The sequence below is a fragment of the Dromaius novaehollandiae genome, chromosome 1 (genome assembly GCF_036370855.1).
Source record: "Dromaius novaehollandiae isolate bDroNov1 chromosome 1, bDroNov1.hap1, whole genome shotgun sequence".
In the NCBI taxonomy this organism is placed as follows: Eukaryota; Metazoa; Chordata; class Aves; order Casuariiformes; family Dromaiidae; genus Dromaius; species Dromaius novaehollandiae.
The window spans coordinates 108169019-108192885 of NC_088098.1; the positions used below are offsets into that span (position 1 = coordinate 108169019).

At 36.8% G+C, this 23867-nt stretch overlaps 1 protein-coding gene across 16 annotated transcripts in view; it reads right to left on the reverse strand.

The window, feature by feature from the left end:
• Positions 1–407: 407 nt before the first annotated feature.
• ROBO2 (roundabout guidance receptor 2) overlaps positions 408–23867 on the reverse strand; it is a 469585-nt gene continuing 446125 nt past the window's right edge. For 4 of the 16 annotated variants that reach the window (XM_064523301.1, XM_026108016.2, XM_064523310.1 and 1 more), the window contains 5 exons: positions 21725–21907; positions 16974–17144; positions 8990–9250; positions 4345–4545; positions 408–3309 (listed from right to left, as the gene is read on the reverse strand). In XM_064523301.1, coding sequence (XP_064379371.1) covers positions 3308–3309; positions 4345–4545; positions 8990–9250; positions 16974–17144; positions 21725–21907 — 818 coding nt within the window. In that variant the 3' untranslated portion in view covers positions 408–3307. The remainder of the gene's footprint in view (positions 3310–4344; positions 4546–8989; positions 9251–16973; positions 17145–21724; positions 21908–23867) is intronic. The other 12 variants (XM_064523323.1, XM_064523316.1, XM_064523339.1 and 9 more) reach the window with 5 other exon arrangements.

Genomic DNA, 23867 nt, shown 5'->3' on the forward strand with positions numbered 1-23867 from the left:
ACCCCAGTTCAAAAGGTTGAAACCCACTGAACACAGGATTTTTACAGGTGCAGTACTTTATAGGTTTTAAGTTAAGTAAGCCATGCACTTGCAGTTCTTTCTGTACATTGATATAGCACATCTACAAAAGGAGGAGGTATCACTAGGATAGCTGTATCAGTGTAATCACATTGGTACAACTATTTCCAATATAGAGAGGACCTTAAACAGAAATCCCTATGACAGGCAATGTTTACCACTGGCCTATTTATAAGACAGCTATCAGTTTAGTTCAAAAACCAGGGCATAAAATGATCCTTGCTACCTGTAAGTGGACAGTGATGATTATAGCTCAGTCTATGTTATTATTGCCTGATTGTTCCCAGTTTACGTTACGTTTTTCACATATTGACTCCTTACTCAAGGGCTTTTACCATAGATTTGAAATGTGAATATGTTTTATTTTTTCCCCAGTAAATATACAATACACACTTCAACAGTACTATTAACCAACTTTTTATGCCAATTAAACTTTGCTGCACTAACAATACCAATGAAACACATTAAGAGGTCATACTTTTCCGTGAACAAACTGTAGCCAATAAACAGTTAAAAAAAAAACCAACAGATTAGAAAACAATTCTAAGTGCTGCCACAACATCCCTTTTCTTTAAACACATTATTCACAATAAATGTTTTCAATTTTTTTAAAAAAAAGAATACTTCTTTTAAAATAGTAAATTAAATGGCATTTTAAAAAATATGTACTGTGGTTCATTGGAAGTACACTGTATAGAAAAGAGAGAGAGAAAGAAAAGAAGAGACATCACCTGTAAGATAATGGAGACACTTTGCGATACACAACAACACCTTATGTAATATTGTAAGCAAATTATTAATGAACAAAAATGTACAGAAGCAGATGGACAAGTTAGTGAATATCATGGTACTGCACAGCTTTAATACTGACACACACTTACTTTCCAGTGGAAGAGATAAAACACATATTTGAAAGTAATCGGGATGGCTTTGCCAACTTCTAATGATACTGAATTTTAAATAGACTATAGTGAGTAAGGTGTTCCACCAAAGCTCAGCACAAGCTTTCAAATTAAAAGAAAAAGAATCTACTGGTGACTTAGTTAAACATTTTCCAAAGAATTAAACTTGAATCAGACCCTGAATAATCTTCTCTTCACATGATAATACCAAAAAAACCCATATATATACACATATATATACACACATATACATATATATATATGATGTTTTCTTTATCTTGCTTGAACATTTTTGCACATTTTCACATAATGGTTTAAACTATTAAGATTTAACAAGCAGGAAAATTACATATCTTCATTGGTCACATATATAAACAAATTCATACATTTTTCTTGACTTTTTTGGTTTGTCACCCACTAAATAACAATCTTGACTTTAAGGAAGTTAACTAGCATATTTTGATATTCAGTAGTGCTGAGTTATAGATGATGGCTTTAGTGTTTTATCTTATCATGGAACAAGCTAATGAAATGAAAAGCAACACATATTTAGCATTGTAATTTACTTTTCTAAGATTCTGTCATTTCTAAAAGTGTTCTTAATACTGGTGAGCTCCAAGGCAATATATAAAACAACATAGACTGGTTATACAAAAGGGGTATTCAAATGAAAACTTGTGTTCATGGTCAGATAATTAGCAGAAATAAGCTGTAGGTTGCGATATTTAAATTAAGCATCAAATGAGTGGGCTATCCACATATATTTTCTACAAAATTTTTGACAATTTACTCATAGGGATTTGGGAGGTACAGAAGATCTGGACAAAATCATGAAAACTAATGATGAGACAGGATGCTGTTGTTAATGTCCACTTACAGAGTTTGGTTTATTCAAAAACTGTATAAACATGCGCTATTTCCTCATTATAGTAGGGTTTAAAGCCACTTGCTAAAAAACAGGTCAAAAATCTTCTTTGCTTGTATCCAATTTTTTGGATATAGTGCATTACAAGAAATGTACTTAATGCAAACTGAAAATAATTTGACCATTGCTTTCCTTTCAAACACTAAACATTTTACTACAAATTTAGTGGATTCAACTTCAGCTCTTGCAGACTTCAGGTAACAGAACACAAAAGTTTGTCGAGACTTCATCAAAACAATTAATGTCATGAATTTCAGTGGTGCAGCTCTATCCTCTATTGTACTGTACATGTATTGGAAAAATGAAATACGATACTCTGACACATTTCATTTTTTTGGAAGCAGCCTGAATATGTCTTAATAATAAATTGCATCCTTAACTACTTACTAGGTATTCCTTGAGTTTATATTATTTGTTTCTCCTGGGAGATCTCTGTCTCATATTTGGGGTTGGAGAAATTAATTAATTCTAGTAATTCTTTCAAAACTGCAATGTAAAAACAGCTTTAGTGAAACACCTTAATTTCTTTTGCTTGTAGTAAGGTTTGTTTTTCTTCCCCTTTACTCAATGGCATTGGATGGCTAAAAACGGATAGTAAGGGTTGAGAAGCTTATCATTCTAGTGAAAGGGTCATGGCCACCTTATGCTACCTTTTATTTTCATACTCATTCTTTAAACCCACACTTCCAACTTCTGACCCCTTCTTAGATAGGAAGAACAACCATGTCATTTGCTTTTAAAAGATTTAAGTCTGTCTCTGATGTCTTCATGGACATCAGTTTTGCCTGTCACTTTCTCATTTCTACACCCCAATGGAAAACCACCTAATATACTCCATTACATCCAGCATTATCCGAAGTAGCTTACAGTACATAAACGTTCTTCACACATTCAGTCTCTTTTTTTTCTTCATGTCACGAGGAGTAGAGTTTTGTGCTTATCACCAAATAAAATTGCAGTGCAAACTTTAAACATAAAAGTTACACAATTAAAAGTTAATATATGGCACCACAGCCTATTAATTCACATATAGTACAACAGACCAATAAAAACAGACATGAATATGAACATAGCTAAAAAGAAGGTGAGCTTGCATAGCAATGCAACAAAAGAAATTATATACAGAAGGAAATCCTTTTCATCCTGGAAGGTGATTTTTTCTTTCTTTCTTTTTTATATACTCCTGACAAGAAGTAGTTTAAGGTGGATGGTGTATTAAAGAGAAGAACACAAGTAAAGTATCTGTGGGATATGTGTGGCTGTGTGTCTTTACATTGCATTTACAGTTCTTTTAATAGTACATAAATAAAGAAAATGTTCATTGCACTGTTTAGTGTCATCACTTCCATGAGTTCAGACCTGATGGTCCATCAGAGCAGCTTGCAATGTGTCTTCTCAACTACTCTATAGAGAGAAAGAGAGAAAAACAGGTTGTAATAAGGAGAAAAAAAAAACAAAACAAAGCCTATGGCGATATTACTGCAGCACATCAGGAATATGCAATAGGTTGGGGGAAGGAAGTTAATTGTTCCTAAGATGAAAAGTGATGGATCCTAAAATTCAGCACTTACCAACATCATATCTGAGATAGCACAGTATGGAGCTTGTGGACCAATAGCTCTCTGACAAGTGACTGGGAGGTAACTGTAGGTAGATAATGAAGGTTTGACTACAGCCAGACATGCCAACACCTACTGTTTTTTACTAGTAAGCTTGATAGGATGCCTGAGCTAGCTATGATGTTGGTGTACTACTACAAGCAGTAGAGTCAGACTTTTTGATATCTAGTACTACTGTCACGTATGCAGTATTAACATGGTTTTATACAAGGTTTAGCGGACACTGAGTGATAATGGAAAACAGTTTGGAAACTAGTTCTTCTGACCTGGGGAATCTGAGGAAAGTGTTGAGATATGCAACTGAGAAACTGGGCTATACAGTTGAGAAAGAGGTCCCCACTCTGAGGTCAAACAGAAGGGACATTGCTAGAAGAGCAACAGAAAGGAGACAATGTTATAAGCTTGCTAACGTGACCATCAGATTCAGCACCCTTTTTTATTCACTCCTCTGAGACCATCACCAATGGCATTTCCAAACCAAGAACATTCCACTTTACCAAGAAAATTCTAAATCATCAGGATTCTTTTCAATTTTCCTAACATTTCCATTTTCATTAGCCTTACATACTTAAAGATGTACTATGTAGATGGCCTTGGCATGGCTTACACAGATCTGAATTGTTCCAGACCCAAGAACAAACTTCATTTGTTTGTCATCACAGGAAAAAGACCTCAGAAGTCAAAAAGACCTGGGTAAAACTTTACCTGATTATCACACTGAACTTTCTCCTCTCTAGAGTTCACTCCCTGCATACTCAATCTATGATTTATCCCTTTTTGTCTATTGAAGAGTTTGAACTGTAGCTAGAGATAAACTTACATAATTCACCAGTAAACTGTCCTTGACTGTTTGATCCCACATAGCCTACATCAAGAAGGTCACTGGCATTGCGTTGGTGACCTCCTTGCAAGACTTCACCTTTTCTAGGTCCGGTTGATCCTTTAGAAGAAGCTGTTCCTGAAGAGCTGTGGCCACCAGGGGATGGGAAGTTGGGTTTACTGTAAGGTACTAGTGCCTCTTCTAGAAAAAGAAAGCAGGACAAAATCAATACAATAGGAATAAAAAAGCTATCCTGATGTGGACCTCATACTCATTCCTTGCCTTCAGATATCTCTCTCTTGTTTTGCTTTACAGCATGGCATATATACTGAAGAAAAAACACAACTCTGTGCTGTATTCTGCAGATAAAGAAACCAGCATGCATTTAATCTTGCTTTTATATAAACTCATAAGTTAGTTTGTATTAATTATAAAAAATCTAGATTCATTATGAAGTAATAGATCATGAGTCATAGACTGTTTAATAAAAATAGCTGCACATACAATTTCCAAAACAATGCAGCTATGATTAGATTTTTGCTTCCAGCCTACATGAATGTGCTTTTTCCTTTTCTTTAGCTTAAATTATGGTAACATTACCTCCATCAATTTGGATAAAGAACTACAATATCAGCTAATTTAATTAGCTTCCAGCAGCTCAGTAGTTTCTAAGGATGTGAAGAACACTGAAGATTTTTTTTAACTGGTTTTGAATTACATTGGAAAATCTTATATTATACATAGTATTAGTAGCTGTAATATTTGGGGTGAGTAAATTTTCCTACAGCTTGTTTCATGTTCCATTATGAGCAAAAGGCTTACTCTTGCTCACTTTGCTTCTTCCTTTATGAACACCTGTAATAATGAAGTGCTTGTGAATTCAGGATTAATACCTAGTAAACCATAGGACCACACACATTCATATAGCATCAAGTAAAGCAAGACATCACATCTGATTGGAGTTTCTAGGACATATTGTTGTAATAACCCTAACCTAAGAAGCAAAACAGCAGCACTGATTTAACACTGAAATAGAAATACTATTTTATTTATTGATCCACTTTTGCTATCTTGCAGTCTGAAGAGGGAAACACTGCCAAATATAGTTTGATTCAAGAAAGATTATAAGCACACACTTAACCTTAAACACAAGAATTGCCCTTTCTGAAATCAGTGGCATATCTCTTACTTGAATCTTGTATTTTTTAAAGCAAATCTGGGCTGAAAGTGTTTTATAATTTTTTTCCTAATGTCTGCACTCTTAATCAATCTGCTGAGGCAAAACATACCTTCTGTGATAGAGGGCAGGAACACAGAAGGAAAAGTAGGTGGGGATGGTTGGAAAGAAAGAGGAGATCAGAATGTTTTTATTCACAATCTGAAAGCCTTTGCTACGGCTGTAGCAGAAGCAGGGGCACAATTAACTTAGGGAAAAGCTAAATGAGAACAAATATATGGATGAAACCTAGGATTTCATTGTTAATTTCTACTTCCACCAGTGAGTAGGACATGGGAATTCCCCTTATGATCTCCTATTGAACAGAATCCTTTTGTAAGGTAAATCTATTAGAAAGAGGGGAGACAGCTGACTTCTTTCCCTGCCAAAGTATCTCCCTACGGCCCTGGCAAAGGACTAGAATATTTGCACTGCAGGACATAAGGACATTATCGGTATTTTGTGCTATGACTGCGCTGTCCTTGCTGAAATGTAAATAAATGCCTAAAAGACATATTCAAATGGCATTTAACAGTGAAAATCTTCTAAATTATGTTACCTGCTCTTTATGTAACAACCCCTAACAATATAATCAGATGCAAACCTGGTTTCCAAAGGCTGGCTGAAATATGGAACAGCTTGCATTAAGGCAGCAATAAAGCAAACAGCATAAATCAGTTTAGCAGAAAGCTGGATACAATTTTAGAAGATGGAAAGAAAAGTCACTAGCATTGCAAAAGAGTCTGAAGATGACATGTATGGTCAACTGATTTGTTTTTCTAGTTTGTGAACTCAGGATAAGGCCTCCTTTGGGTTCAATGAAATATTGAGAAAAAACAACCATGAATAAATATAAAGTGCATTATTCTTATAGAGCATATGGTGTGTTAAATTATCTGATGTGTCCTCAGCAATAAATGCAATCCATAAAATAACCAATGGTGACATAAAATTAGAGCTAAGTTTTCCATAGCATTCTAGCACATGAAAGGTAGGTGTCTAAAATCCTTAGAATAGGCTCATATCTTTCAAACAACATACATTGTTTGTATCAAAACAGTGCCTCATAGGCCAGTCCTGCAAAGAATACAGGGATGCTCTGCCAATGCCATTCCCTTTGAAAGACTGAGCTTTTAATTTGAAGTTATAAATCTAGCCTCTGCAAAATCAAGGTATACATGTGTAATAAGACATTTCTGTACCTCATAAGATAAAATAACATTAAAAGCCTTTTGGTTAAGACTATTGTAGCTTGATCTAGCACTACTTTCTTTAGAGGGGTAGCTGAGAATGTCACATTTGATGTGCTATGACTGCGGATCTGCAATGAAGCCTTTAGCGGGAATTTGGTGATCTTGTCTCTACTGAAAGCAATCAGCAGTAACAGATTCCAGCATTAGTTGTTTTTATTCTGTTCACCTTCAAACCAAAGGTCTTGCTTTCAGAATTTCACTCACTGCTTGGTGATGTCTTAATGAAGCCACCTAAACTGTAAAGTAGTTATTTGCTGGAAGCTGATAGTTAGTGATAACTCCTTTTGGAAATATCTGAAAATGGTCTAAACCAGAGAACAGATCTCCAAAGTTCTTTGTTGATAACAAAGACAAAGGAAAAGGGAAGATGTACAATTTATATTATCAAAAACAAAACTTAATCATAGAAACAAGCATCCCACACAAAAGTAGCCTTTTTTAAATCTACCAGAAAAAAGAATACAGAGCAACAAGGCTGTAGTGGAAGAAGCTGGGATAAGAAACACATAAGAAATACAAAGCTCTGGCATACCTTGAACATAAACCTTATGAACACCTTCAAACCAAGGGAAAAACTGGTATCTAAAGCAATCCTCAGTCATGCATAACATACACGGAATTGCCTTCGCCATCCTGAATTTGATTAGATCAAGATATCTGCAATCACTCCAGCTCTAAGTTCAGTGCTCAGATAGGACAGTGGAAGTGTCAAGATCAAATCCTTTTTGTTTAGAGACAAAGTCATGCAGGGAGTTTTACTACTGTACACTCTCTACATTGTACAGTAACTGATGACTTCTACCTGTACACTTACAAAGTGGAGGAAGAGGATTTCTTGTTAGCAAGGTCAGAAAAGCACCCTTAATCTTACTTTAAAAAGAAATGAGATACATGCAGTATGTTTGTGCTATTCTGTAAAAGTTTGTACATCTTCTGCACTGTACTTAAAATTACCATTACACTAAGCAGCATGAATTTCACATACTAATATTGTTTTTAAACTGTGACTTAACATCATCATTTAACAACATAACTGCCATTCATTTGTTTATACAGCTGAAAGATTAGGAGTTTATAATGGTACCATTATTATATTTAAAAGTATGGATATTTACAATATTCACATTTCAAATATGTGCAGCAATATTTACTTGGGGGACTTTATTCACAAATCCTACCTCCATGACTGGTTTGCCTATACCACTGTTCTTGTTAGAATGTCACTGATATTAGTGTGTTAGGTTGACTAGGAGAATTAGTATTAGAATAAAATTAGGAAAATGATGAATAATATGAGTACCTCTAGTGTCATTGTGTGAGCTAAATACATACTTGAAGCAGCAGCCCTGGAGACAGCTCTACGTATTGTGTAATCTTTTTTTATCTTCTTTGGGTAACTGTCCTCTTGTATCACTCTAATCAGCATAGGATAATGTGTGATTAGTGGGTTAAAGTAAATACCCTAGTAAGGGGACCTGAAACAGCAGCTTTTACTTGAGGTCAGGCTGAGAGAAGGAATCTGCGAATGTTGTAGGACTACAACTCCAGTTCAGCATTGCCTCCTTTACATGTTTTTACAGACTTGAAATCCATTTAGAAGACAAAGTCGGCACTCAGCAATGAGCAGGTCCTGTATGATGGGGAAAGCCTGTATTGTCATCTTCCTAGGCCTAAGAGATGACTGACTTTGTCATATCTTTGCAAAGGGAGAAAATGGTGTTATAAATACAGCTAGAAGGAATGTCAGTAGCTTGGAATGATCGGCCTACTTGCAGATGTGCAAAAATAACTACTGTCAGTTTAGATGCAGGTTGCAAGAACTAGAAATATGGCCCTGTATGTATAAATAAATACTTAAAAATCTGTTTCTCATTCCCTGCCTGCCAGAAACCACTGTTTTTTTCTGCTGCTATGCTTGACAGTATTATTAATTTCCAATACACTGTAAAGAATGCACTGAGTTAGGTGTTAATGAGATTCCATTGTTGCAGGAGGGAAAGAACTTGGATCACAAGCTTTCATTTCACTTGTGTCTTTCTATTTCCTAGCATAAGCCTCAACAATACTGGAACATATGGATTTAAGGTGATCTCAGACTCCTGTGAGTTAGATAAACCTCTAGCCGAAAGGTTTCAAGAAGCTGTCTATATTGCCTTGACTGGTGCAGCACACACACCTGATCCGAACGCTTGTTTGTGTTGGGCTTTCCTTATATCTTCTGGCCGTTCTGTAGAGCTTATCCATTCCTGGGTTTGTCGCTGCCACTCTAATGATGTTCTAGCTTGACGATCCAATGAGCTCTTTGTTTCATCTATGTTCGATGTTTGCTGCCTCTCAAGAGAGCTTCCTTTCCTCTCTGCTGAGCCTCCACGTTGGCCGGGGCCTATTTGCTGCCTTAAACCCTGACCAGGGGGCGGGTCGGGTGGTGGTGGAAGATCTAAAAAACGTGAATAAGATTTAGATGAACTGATATTTCATTGAAACAGAAGTTCTATTTGATGCTGTAAAAAAAAATACCTTGCAAATGGCATGAGTCACTTTATTTGAAGATTTAAAAAGAGGAAATGCCATGTTAGTCGGAAATGTCCATTTACCTTCCACTGTTTTTTTACTCAAGTTACTGTGTTCCTAGTTCTTTCAAACTTCCATAAAAAATCAATAGAATCTGAGCCCTGACTTAGTTTCTAAGCATGGGATTTATTTTCTGTAGGGTATGGTCTACCTGGCTTAACAGCAAGCAATTAAGAAAGGCTACAAAAATAGATCTGTTACAGCTGACAGTGTAACTTCCCCAATCATACTGGAGTTTGTTTCTTCACCTCCATTTTTGAGCTTCATTTTCAGCTGGAGGCTTAAATTCAAAATCTAAATGTACAACTTAAGCAAAATGTATTGAATTCCACAAAATTTTGGAGAAAAAAAGAATTATTCACAAAGGCTACTGTCATTGATAAAGCATCAACATGTCTCTGCAAAAGGTATGCTCAAATGGAGCAACCAAACAAGGAGCGAACATTTCATGCAAGTACATTTCAACGTTCAGTCACAACCTATAACCTTTGCAGACAAAAAGATGACCCCTCTTAAGTTTAACGTTCTTGCAAATATATCAAATCGAAATGCAGTTTCAGCCAAACACTAAAAGACACTTGCCTGTCTTTCTAATAACGCTTGTCCATTTTGAGTTTATAACTTTGACTACTAAGATGCTTGTAGAATTGAAGACCAAGATTCAAATTACATTTGTGGTGGCAAAAGTACTTTCTGTTCATTAGTCAGTGTCCCAAGATAATTAGGGAATCTGAGTAATTATAATCCTAAATGTAAAATTTCCATGTAAACTATACAATAGACTAATAACAGTCCAGAAAAGCTATGTGCCTCAGATTATAAAAAACAAAACCAGAAAATAGAAGGGGTTTTGGCACTCTAATGAAAACTCTTCCATAAAGCCTACCTGTTTTGTGTGTAGAACACTTGTTCAATTCTGTATTTGGGAATACTAGGGAGATCATACAGATACAGGGGAAAAACAACCATAGGCCAAATAAATCAGTGCAGTCCTGCCAAATTCACTAAAGCTACAGCACTAGATAAAGGTCTATTGTGCTTTTTAGTCTTTTGCACCTTACAGTATTGTGAATATTTGTCATGGAATTTGACTTGGCTCAATAAAAGGCATGGAAAAGTAAACGTCTGCTTTAAAGGCCTGCAGAAATGCCTGATGTTCTAGTGAGACATTTTATATATGGGTGAAGATTATTTTAAAGGCTGTAATTCAGCTTTATATGTTCTTGTTAGAGAAGACACTTGCATCTTCTTGTTAGAGAAGACACTTGCATCTCTTACTTTTGAGGAAGTAACACTCCCAAAGTTGTTGACAGGTCATCCCAGTCAATATTAACTCATATAGTTAAATGAGAACTTGTGGGTTATTAGTGTCTACAGGGGAAGAAGTTGTACCTGCTGGTGCTACTGTACCTTTGCTCAGAGTCAAGTAAGCCAAAGTGCTATACTCCAGATTAAGGTATCTAGTATCTATACTCTGGCTAGAACAACCTTATAATAATCTGCCAGTGGGCTTGGTGTATGCTTTATGTTCAGCACTAATTTATACAAAAAATTTTTAGTTATAGATGTGACATTTCATGCCAATGACTACACTTGAGTTACTGTAGGTGGAGGCAGGAGGGCATGGGAGCTTGCCAATGTTAAAATTGCTTTATAGCTTTGGCTTCCAAAATGGCATTTCTTATAATTAATTTTATTGTGATCATAACCAGTTAAAGTACAGAACCACAACGCTGGCATCTGCTTATGCAATCTGAAATAGAAAGTACTGAAGCTGTGATTTATAAGCACTTTTGGGACATACGTTGAATTTGATAAACACAGTCATAACAAAATCTGACAATGCAATTTTCAAAGATAGAATATTTACAGTTTAATATGAAAAAAAAAGAATAATACAATGTTGCTTTAAATGTGCAGTGGATAGTATCACACCAAAAAAGTGTTAAAATGGTTGCAATATTAAACTTCATTACATATAGTACCCTTCTTCTGAACATCTTATTGCAGTTTAATAGTTGCCAATTAGGCGCTGAGAAATAAAGTTAGTTTATACTTAAACCATACTGAGTGTTCTAGAGCTAGCTACAACTCTTGGAACTACAGCAGGCTTCTGTTATTGATCAGTTGTTAACCTAGCTCTTGCTCTTATCTGTCTGTAGATGGGCATAATAATTGCCTGATGCATAGAAGTGAAATGAAATGCCATGTTTGGAAAGGTCTTTGGGTGTTTTAGACCTGTGGATGATATAAGCTAGCTGAAATGAAAAATAGAAGTTATTTTCTGATGAAGCTTCAGACATTTCTAGGAAAATTACAGGCACTACAGAATTCATGTAAACGGGCTCTGACCTGAATACAGATTTACTGAACTGTGTTAGATATGTCTGAAGAGATCTGTAAGGATCTCTTACTACTCCCAGACAACCATTACCTGACTAAACCACTTGCTTTTTCACCTTCTTACTCAGGCTTGATTGTCACAGTAACACCTAACTTTCATGTTTAATAAAAGAAGCTGGAAGAGGCTTCATTTAGCAATATGGCTTTTTATTTGCTCTACAACTTAAAACTTCTAGTGCCTATCTGCCTTATGTAAACTGCTAAATACAGTCTGCTATCTTGCCTGGGCATACATAGAGACCCCATACATATGCAGTCATGATGAGTTTCCTCTTCTAATGCCACAGAGAAGAGTTTTGTCTTTCCTCACCTCTCCACTCACTTTCCAGCCAAACATGTTTGTATGAGTGTGCATGTGTCTAAACACATGCATGTGAGTATTCATGTGCATGATGCCTAATAGTTGGGATTTTGGCTGCCAGCAAAAGATAATAGAGATCTGAGAAGTTAACAGTCCCAGTTCGTAATAGGCAGACTTATTACCCCATGGAGGTGAGCTAACTCATTCCACAATGTCAATGACTTCAGAGAAATTTTTAATCTAGAAATTTAGGGACTTCAGTAGGATTTTCAGCAAAGATGCCCAGAGTGATATCACTGGTTGTTCCTGTGCTTCCATCTAAACGGTATTTGTCTTCCACATGCCAGGTAAAACACTGGAAAGCCATATCCAGCTAGTAACTGACTAGGTTAGTGGGATGCCATCCAAGCTACCCCTTGCAGCCTCTCATAGCAGGATTATTAAAGTTGCAAGCCAATTCATAGTTGTATTGGTAGGGTAGTGATGGTGTTATTGATTTAATAACTGAGGGATTGTGATTGAGAAGCTGTGGGACATCAAAGTAACTGATCAGAGGCAGATGGAAATCTGGCCTGGGATTACACCTATCCTCCTTTACAGGGCAGAGTATTGGCCAAATCATTCGGGCACCAGTCAAGCCTGGACATAGCCTCTCATTATTAACTGGAAAAAGCACCAACTTACAGCACCAAGAAGTATTAGAGACACTCTTTCCTGCCTGTGCTAGTCATTTGTTTTCCCAAGGGTGATAATTGCTGTTACATTTAATAAGCCCCTGCACCATTTTCTAGGACCTTCTCTACAGTGATTTGCCTTAGCAAAAATTGATTTGTAATACACAATAGAAAGTCCACTGGCAAAGCTAACAGAAATCTTAACTCCCAGTTCTCCTTTTTAACCCCTACCATATTCCCCCCCGACTCCTCTTTGTTTTTTTAAACATCATGCTAATCTAAAGAAGAGCATTTAACTTCAGTAAAGCAGTTACCATACTACTGTGGATACTGTGTATTCCACTGTTTTGTAATTTGTGAATATATTAATTTCAAGAAAACAAATTACTCCTTGAGCACTAGAACTAAAAATGACACATTTATGTGTTAAGGTTGATTGTGAGCTCTGAATGAATGTTTTCTGTCATTTGAGGGATTCATATGGTATCTTTTCTCTGTGGATTTTCTATTTTCCCCACAGCCTTTTCATGAGAAGATTTACAATGCTTCTTTCTCTAGTCTACTACCTTCCCACAAAACTTTTAGGAGCCAAATTACCTTTGAGATTTCTGGGCCCTGTGAAATATTGTTAAAAAATTATGGGATGAGTTGAGACAGAGCAGAAACAGCCAAATCAATAAGCAAATATAAAAGCTTAATTTCCTTAAAAAGTCAAGTTAAATATGTAACCAACAACTAAATTTCACATCCTAAGTAATTAATTTAGCCTATTACTGTTCCCAGAAGAATTCTCAGATGACATGGTGTCATACAACTACCAGTGAACTCAAACTGTAAGTTCAAATGACAAACTCATAATATAAAGATGGCCAAAATTAGAAAACCGGATATGTCAGAGTGTCATTGTCTGATTACGAGCTTATCTGACAACAAGGTGGACTTTGATCACAGCAACATGAGAGAAGGGAATGTAAAATTTAAAAAAGAAGACTGTCTCCCCAGTCCTTTTATGATGGGGAACATGTACAGGAAGAAAAATATGAAGGTTCAGTCTAGAGTTAATCTCTAGAGGACTCTGAACTGCAACCAAAGAAAATGCAAAAGTAGACTTTCAGGGGGTGCTATTTGTGTGGATTGCTGTCCAAAGTAAGCATGTCATTTTATCTTTATTTATTTACATAGTCTGTGATCTCTGTGCTATGCACTTCAGTTATTACACTTTGGATCTTTTGTACTGTCCCACTTGGTCATGGTTAATAAGGAGGAAGCACTCAGGAAGTGTATAAGAAAGGGCAGAGAAAGGATGTGGCTGGAGTTCACGTAGTCAATGAAAATTTAAAACAGAAGATGTCAAGCATGTGAGGAACTTAAACACAGAATGCTAGGACTCACTGAATGCTCATCCAGCTTAGGAATGTGAAGAAAACTGACAAACTGGGTATGTTCTTACATGACAAATCCAAGAGGAAGCAATTGTATGGGACTGGATTGGTGAGACCTCAAAACCAGGGGAAAATTTACAGTGATGCTTCCCACTGAACTCATTAAGTCCCAGGGCTGAATTGACTGGTCTGGATTAAGACTCAGAAGAACTGGATCTATCTCGGGTTCTCCTACTTGGTTTTCTAAGTGTAACTTAAGGATAGTGGTATTGTCTCCCATTGTAAAAGGTTTGGAAAGTTACTGTTGAGAAAAGGTCACTTTTATTATTTAACTTTATGTGTTCCTATCATAAGTAGGAGAATTCATGTCAACTTGAAAGCTCTTTGCAAAATTCCACACAAAGCACCCAGTTACCTTTTTTAATTTCTGTATACCAGAGGTTACTAAATTCAGTCTGCTTATATACAGACAGGTGTCAGCAGCAATCTAGCTCCCTTAACTGACAAATGTTCCTTTGCAAATTTAGCTATGACTCAGACCTGCCTTTATACTTTAATGACTCATATTCAGTAATACTTGAAATGGAAAAATGGAAAAAGTTTCTGTTTGTTTGTTTCTGTGGTAAAAGAGGGTGGGAAAGGATCCTGTATTACTTCAGGATGTTATAAATTTTTGGAACATAGAGCAAATATTTTTAACTAAGTTTGTAACACACAAACACTAGGCTAAAGGTCTCCAAAAGCAGAGTACTGTTATCATCTGTGTCTGAGAGGCTGAACGGAATGATATATGATAGGTGCTCTGACTTAAATATATGAAAGAAACTCCTATAAGTTTAGTTTATTTTGAAGAGAAAATTAAAGACCATAGAAGATTCCTCATTATAAACAAATCTTAAAAGCTGATCTCTATTACTTACTTAAAAAAAATACCAAATTTAAGAAGGAGTCGCTCCCCGAGGAGTCACAATTCTGTCTGTCTCATGATCTGAACCAGCTTCCCATTAGTTTTATGGTACCAGCAGTATTATTAAACATTTCTATAGCAGTAGTGCTCAAAAGCAGGAGGATTAAGGCCCCACTACACTGGATGCAGTATACACACACATAGACACAAGTTGTGGCCCAAAAGGTTTATAGTTCAGGGTGACAGAATATGCCATGCAGAAGGATGGAATTAATGTAGGCACAGAAAGAATATATCCATTACTAAAAGCAATACCCACAATTTCCGCTTAGAATTCCCACAGATACCTCTGATCTGATCTGTGTACGATAGTTGTTGTAGGAGGGAGGCCTTTGGAATATATTCAGAAGCGGAGGGCATTAGAATTTAAACCAATACAGATCTATATGAGTGGGCTCTAAGCTATTTGGAGCTCATTCCCGAAATAATATCACAGTGAAGGTGAGCTGTAGAGCATGAGATATAAAGATGACCTTTCTGGTGAAGAGTTTTCACTTCTGGAATCTATTTTCCACCTATGTGGCCTGAGAAAGTGATTTCGTCAGAAGATACTGCAAAATTGTATCTGTACTTCTGAAGAATATGACTGAGAGGAGAGCTTTAGTATTTCAGTGATTATGGTCCAGCTTGTATGCTGTTTATATATTTTATACGTGCACCTAGAGTAATAAATAACACATTTTAAACAAACCAAATGAAATATAGTCTCTTTCAATTCTATTTATAACATGTTACCTGACTAAATAACATAAAAAAGGGATTCTCAAGTAATTTTTACTAGAGGTCAGAGGATGTTTATACTAAAATCTAAAGTCAAATAAAATTTTTTACGCCTTTCCCATACCCTGGAAGATTCGTCAAGGTTTACTTATGATTATGAGACAGTGTTATGAGAGATGCTGAAGCAGATAGAAAGTATAGCTCTTGGGATTGACATGTCTTGAACACTGAAAGAGAGCAGCATGAGGAAAGCGATCACATGCCATCCACACTGCATTAACGTTATCCTTCGTGGTTCCATTGATGCTGTTTTGCTGTTTGTCTGCCTGTCCTCTCTAATCATTTCAACATTCAGAGTTCCTCAGCTAGGAAATCAGAAGAAATGAGGGAGAGGTAGTAAGCCAGCCATCTTCCCATCCAGGCCTCCTCAAAGAGTAATAGGCAGCAACTGCATCTCTGGCCAAACTCAAGAGTGGGTGGACAAAGATAATGGAAGACTGAGTTGATCTTAATGATTAGAATAGCAGAATAAATACACTTGAAATTTCCAGATGGGAAGCGGTGGTCAGAGAAAAGTGAAGATGTCAAAGAGAGAAACAAAGTCACTGCAGTCAGTGGATTTCAGGAATGAAGTAGCACTAACAAGACGCGAGGCAGAATCATGAGAAAAGCATGGCATGTGTTACTGTAACTGCTCAGCAGTTGTCAAAAAGAGCACAAACCAAATGGAACATCGTGGGACTTGCTCTACCTTTCTCCTTAGCACTTCATCGAATACCGCGACTGCTGTGTGGTGGCTACTTACATTTAACGTAAACTTGCTCAGAGGTCATTTTTTAATGTGAACTGAGTTGAAACAGGTTTTCTCAGATCTCAATATAAATCTTACCAAAAAATGGCTAAGAGACGCTAGCATGTCCAGATCTGCAACAAAGGCAGGTTTCTTGAAGAATCACTCAGCCAAGCCTCACACTCCAAGCATTACAATATCGCTCACATGACAACTTAGGGATCCCACTTCACCAAATCACTAATTCACTGTATCATATATTCCTTATAAGAATGCTTTCCATTCTTCCATGCTGCACACCTGCTCGCTGTGACTCATCATCAGGGAGCAGACATCACATCACAAAACTTACCGTCTGTTATTCCCTCCCTACGATGAGGCAAGGGGGGTTGGTCCAGTCGGCCTCCCTTGTGTTTTTTAGTAGGCCTAGGCCTCTGGCTCTGATTGACAGCTGCACTGGTGTTGCTGTCAGTAGAAAATGGACTGCTTGGCCGAGGTCTCTGAGAGGAAGGGTAGGCTTTGCCTAAAAAAAAGAGAAACCAAATGAAAAAATGTTATTGCCTTGAAATGGGCTGTTCTATTAATGTCTGCTCTGAAACACTAAATCTGTTCTAATTCTCAGAGGCAAGCAAGTGTCCCCTGGAGGTATCCAGCGATGACAATTGCTTTAAGATACACCACAATAAGCAAAGTGAGAAACTTGGCATTCTTTTGTCTTTAACTTTTGTAATTAAAATCATTCCATCTGTTGTGATAAAACTACTGCATGTCATGTAACTCCTACCTGCTCTGTGTTCTGAACAGATGTGTCATAACAACTTCTCAGCCTTGTAGAGGGAAGGAAAATAGTTCTGCAATCATATCAAATTTATTTCCTTGAGGCTTCCACCTTCACATTTGTTAAGCCAGACTCTCATTTTAGGGGCTCCCATATGCACTGTATATCTGGAGTAACTCCAGTGAGATAAACATAAGTGATTTTGCAAGCTATGTAGCAGTGTAGGTTTGCATATTTAAGGGCTTCCTTCTCTACAGGAAATAAAAATGGAGGTATATTTACTTGGTAAAATCCAAATCATTTTGAGTGTTTTCATATGTTAAAAAATATTGTGTTCCAACTGAATGCATTCCTGAGAATTTTCTTATATATCATTTGATCAAACAATGTGATTTCTCTTTTAAAAAAAATCTTTGATCCTATTCTATGGAGCAGAGGATTAAAAGCATCACAGCAAGGACTGTATGAGCACAGTTTGGTTACTTCTTTCACTTCTTTTTATTCTGATATCTTTGTTCAGCCAAACAACTTAACTAGGCTTGTTTGTTGTTTAATGATATTTGATGAAAACTCAATATCACAGTCTTTTACTTCCTTTTTTTTATTTGTATGTCGTCTTTACCAAGCACCTTAGGGATGCTAACACTTTAATCTGTTTATATCTGATACATGAGATTCCTACTTGTTTTAAACCTATCCACAGTGGAAAGATTATAAGCCAATCAATCAGAGCTGCTGCTTTTTAAGCACAGATATAGGGCCAAATGGTATAAGAGTTGATGGAAAGGGACAAAACAGCTGTTTGTTATTTTTCTGGTCACCTGACCCTAAGCTTATCAGGAGCTGTTTTGTCTTCTGGTTAACTTAGAGCATGGTCCACACTGTTGTGACCTGTGTTTTCTAGTAAAACCTTTCTGAGAGCCAAAGTTCTGGATGCGGAGTGCTTGAGCACCACACTGCTCTTAATGCATGATAATAGATGTGCTTACTTCCAACATGCCATCACATACAATCTAATCTGGATAAGCCTAACTGGGGGTTAATATGCTACCCACTATACTATTTGAAATGTCCTCAATGCAAAAGGAGGAAAAGTGAAAAAATGTGGCCACAGACTCTCAAAAATGCTGTTAATGCATGAATGCATGAAGGTTTGAAATCTCTCAGTATTTCATTTCAGAGTTCTTCTGGCTTTCTGAGGCTCGATCTTTTGTCTTCTTCTGACTGCTGTGCACCCTGAAGAGGACACTGGTCCTAGCTTGTCTCCCAGCTGCATGTCATTGTCAGCTATTGGAGGTTAACATATTTGAACCACTCACGTGGACATTCCCTAATTCTGCTCTGTCAAAACAAGCCAAATAATTACACTTGAACAGTTTGAGTAGTATGCTGCTGCTAACCTGGCTCATTTCGGCTGAAATGGGTTACAGAACACCCACAGAAGCAGCTAAGTCTGGAGATGGGAGAAAGCAGGAAAGCTGGAAGCATTAACCTCTATAGCTGGCACAGCTGCAGCCAGATAAATACAAGTGATCAAGCCCTTGTTTCATAGATAAGGATAAAACAGCAGATGAACACAGACAAAATATTAAGGATTTCATTTAAAAATAAAAAAGACCACTAATGCAAAGGAATTCAGAGATGAGCCTCAAATTCCATCCTAGCTTAGACCATATTGCACAGATGTTTTGTAAAAATAAACTCCCAACATGCAAGTGCAACTAGTGAGTGCAGGATGAAGATTCTTCACACTCACTCTCTTGACTAAAGAAATGTGATTCTTAATTCACAATGATGCTTTGAGGAAAAAAAAAAAGCCTAAATATTATCTCTTTTATCCCTCCATAAAAATGAGAGCTAATAATAAATAGCACTGACCTGAATCAGACATGGGGCAAATAGATGATGTGCAGGCTCCCAAAATAAATCTTTGGTTGCACCTCAGATCTGCCTGCAGCATCTATCTTATTCTCATGGGCAGCCCTTCAGTAAAAACTGCTGAGCAGTGTCAGACTCTCTATAGTAGATTTAGTGTGCGTAAGTGGAGACAAGGATGAATCCACTAATTCATGGTTTAATTTCCTGAGGGTGTCAAAAAGGAAACTGGCTGAACTGCATGGCAAATCACATGATGGCTTCTGGAAACTGCAATCTAAGTGTCTTGCGAGAGAGACACCTTGCACCTGGATTTACCACGCCTATGATGCTTGGCAGATGAGCACAGCCACGCAGGGTGAACAAGCTGGAATTCTTTTGCTTCAGTGAGAATATTTCACAGCTATTCTGGACAGGTGAGAATAACTGTGTGCAGGCAAGGGAGTACAGCCAGGCCTTTCAGATTTCCTCCAGAAAAATGAGCTATAATAAAACCCAATATTACTACTGCTTCTCTACTACAAAACACCTTTTAGCACTATCAGAGGTTCAGTGTGGTACAGCAGGTACGTAATAGGCATGTCTGATTGATCATGCTACCCCAGGAGGTATCACATCAGGATGAAACTGCAGCAAGCACTGGGTTAGTTGTTTCCCTTTGCTGATGGTTTTTGTGCGGAAAAGAGGGGAGGGTTGTTTGTTTACATGTGGCTTTTGTTTTGTTTCAGTTGTGCCTGCTGGATCATTAAGAGAATAAAAAGGTAACCATAACCTAAACTCTAATAGACTATCCAAGGAATTACATTTAAGTACTCCGTTTAAGTGCATTGTGACCTAATTAAGCTAAGAAAATATACCTGACAAAAGAGCTCTCATCCCATCCTTGGACATTCCATTCACATAGCTATGATAAGAAATCTATATTTATTTAAAAGTGTTTGTGTGCCCATGAATTTTTGTTATGTATTTATTTGTGGTGGAAACTATATTTCTCAATGGGCTTGATAAAAGTGACATTAAATCAGAGTGAATCTTCACACTAGCTTTTATTCAAGAAGAACACAAAAATAAAAAGTGTGGGAAGGATTTACTCCTTTCATTCAAGGCTAATTAGGAGACTCTTCAAGCAAACCAGTATTTTTTAAATTATAGTTTGGCCAAATTGTGCCCATAGTGGATGAATGAAGGTCTAGAGATGCTTAATTTTAAAATGACAAGAAAGACTTACTCAGTCAATGTTCCACCGGCACAAGAAGCCAGTGAAGGTTTTAACTATTTTTAACAGTGAAATAACCATCTAACAGCAAAAACCCAATGATTTCAGAGAAGCTGGAATTCCACCCTATAGTTTGTTGGCAGCTCAGGGTTTTGCCATGGATTAAAAATGCAGTGTTTGCCATAAAGTCACTGCGTGCAGAAAGCCTGCAGTACTAGCCCTAACACTTGCACACATTTTTCATAAATGCACATGCTTTACTGAAGGATAAACTTCATACAAAGCTAATAATAAAAATTTTTAAATGATAGGAACGTTATGGGAACTATGGGCAGAAATAGAAGAGAAATTGTAACAAAAAATATGACCCAAATTCATACTTTGCTATTTGGTTTTGTGGCTTTAATTAAAAAATGACTTCGCAATTTTGATAAGACTAAGCAAATCCAAATATGTTATCTGTACAGAATATTAAAAAATAAAAGTTACTTGTATTTTTTTTTGCTAGAAATAATACATAAGGAGCTTTAAAATTATGAACTAAACTACATTTACTGTTAATTCATTTTAGAAGATAAAATCAGTTGTTTTCAAAAGCAATAGTCATTTTACCTTTGTTGCATTTAACATGCTGTCGCAGTTAGCATAGTTAAAATTAATCAAAATACAATAACTTATTGAACTAAGTATTTTTAAAGTCAGCTGATTAATAAGGCTTTTAAACAGTTTGCATTGTTAATAATAAAAACATACAATTTCACCCCATGCTTAGAAAAAATTTCCCAGAAAAATACGTTTTTGCAAGAAGAGATGCAACAGAAGAGTAGGGATGGAGATAATAGCTTAAACATGATTTTCACCACTGGAAATGTTATTGATTGTGAGAAGACTTTGCAAAAACTAAATCATCAAATACTGCGTGGTAGAATTAGTGATGTCTTCACTGAAATATTACATGGAGCATATGTCAGTAAATCTACAGTGGAGTCAGCATAAAGAGAAACAGCAGACTGAAGGTGCTGACTAAAAGCTTGTGCAATGCACTACTTCAAATCACTAAAAATGAAACAGAATGTAAGGTTTTGTTTAGAATATGCACTTAAAAAATATCTCCATCCACCTTATTCCATGCATGTTAGACAAATGTGAAGTGAGACTCAGGTTCACTGAAAAGAAGAGAAGAATAGGCAGAGACACCCTTCATGCAGAAAGCATCAACTTTGAGTCTACAAACCTGTTTTTGTCAGGCTGGTTCCATCCAGCCTAAAACCAGCTTTATCTGCTGCTGCAACCAGTGCTTGTGCAAAACTGCCGCTGGTAAAGATCGAGTCATCTGAGGAGCTACCTACACTAGATCTATGACTAGAAAAGTTACGGTCCTCATCAGACGCAGAACCCCATCCATTTACCATTGAACCTAAAAACAAATGTAGGGGTCTAGTGAGTTGTATGTATTTGATTTTTTTTTTGATCATCCAAAGCTTAAAGGCCCACTTAATATGTCCTTTTTCAACAGGAAACCCAAAGTTTCTCTGACTGAGCTTGATACAAAAGAACAGTATTTTTCAAAGCTAGCTAGGATCTCATTCATATCTTACTCCACGTTGTTTTGATCCTGTAAACAAAATGATACATATCTTCTGCAGGTGTGAAGGTTCCATAATAAATTCTATTGAAAGTCAATAGATTTCCTTAGGATTGAAAGCAACGTGATTTTTCTACTTGACTTACCAGCATCTAGTTTGATATTTGCAACATGAAGCCTTAATTTAGGACAGCACAAATGTAAGTCTCAGACAGTCAGACATGGCTTCAAGAGCTATCCTGAACAAGGCTGGGCTTGCACAATTCTCTCAACAGAAACTTTAAACAGATGAGCAATCTTAATGTCCAAAACAAAGCTGACCTAAAGCAGTTCATTCTAGAGGATTAAAGTTTCTTTCCTAAAAGGTTAGAAGTAGACTTTCAAGAGCAGAGCAAATATACACTCAAATTTAATACGGAGTCACTCAGTAAGCCAATACTGTCCTCATGATACCTTCCAGCCATGCATTACTAGTGCTGCCGGACAGCAGAACAACAATCAACATCATGGAAATGGAATCAGAAAAGCAGGTAACACATAAAAGCAACACAAAAGGCTTGACATAATTAAAATGTAAAGAGTAAAATACTGAGGGAAGGATTCACCTTTTTGCTCATTTGTATTTTCTTTTTTTTTTTTTAGCACATGAAGCATTGATCAATTACTCTACGTACAGAACAATATACATTTTCCAAAGCTATCACTGAGTTTAGTTTTATTCAAAGTACTGAAATTCTGTTTCTTCTGTTGGCTTCGAATAGAGCTGAGAGTGTTCCATACTTCTGAAAATCAGGCATAAATGTCCCTGGGTATAGCCACACTGTGCAGTGGAGTGTGAGGCAAACAAACGTAAGCTAGCACCAAACAACTAGCTTTGCTCCAGGAACAGGGCAACCATGCCAATTAGTCACCAAGTCCAGCTGAAGCACAGAGCTACCAGACTGCTTTTGGGACCCAGGTTACTACCGCTGCATGGCATTGCTTGGTACTGTGTAGGCCCAGCATATTGTTCTGAGATAGCTCAGGCATCTCACTACCTTGAAATACTCAAAGGTTACTTTTAAAAAAACATTAGCATGCATATGTTGAAAATAAAAGCCCAATAAGCTAAGAAAAACCTGCAGAGAACTGACTTTCCAAGATAGGAGAAGACACATGTGGAGAGAGACATCATGGTCCTGACTTTACTATTCAGTTAGCACAGATGAATTTATGTAAAAGTTTGTAAGATGCGTAGCATTGTAAGACATGTCCTTTAAAGCCCTTTCTATTGCCTGTCCAAGAAAGTATTACTTTATTAAAAATTGTTAACTAGCAAATCAATAGTGAACTGTTTATTACTACCAAATTGATAGGCTAAATAATTAGTGGTGGTGTAAAATTTTAAAAATATCCTGCCAAAATAAGTCAGAAGTTACAAAAAAGAAAAGAGCAATTTAGTTAGCACCACTCTGCACCAAAAAAAACAAGAATAATGGATTATTTTGTGATGCTGCAGTCACCAAATCTTTTAATGTCAGCAAAGTGGCAGGCTATAATAACACATGTCCATGCACTCCTAGGATACAAGAAAAGAAACTGAAGAGGTCTATGGAGGTCTGACAGGCAGAAAGTGTGTTAAGTGCAACAGAGAGTGACAGAGTTTGATTCTGCTTGCCAAGAGCACACACAAAATTGTTATTTTCCAAACAGACTTGACCCAGTGCAGACAGATGTAAGGAAGCAAAGTAAAGCTGAAACGGAATATCCTCTGAGAAGACAATTTCTGAACTAACAAAGTGTGATGGGACAC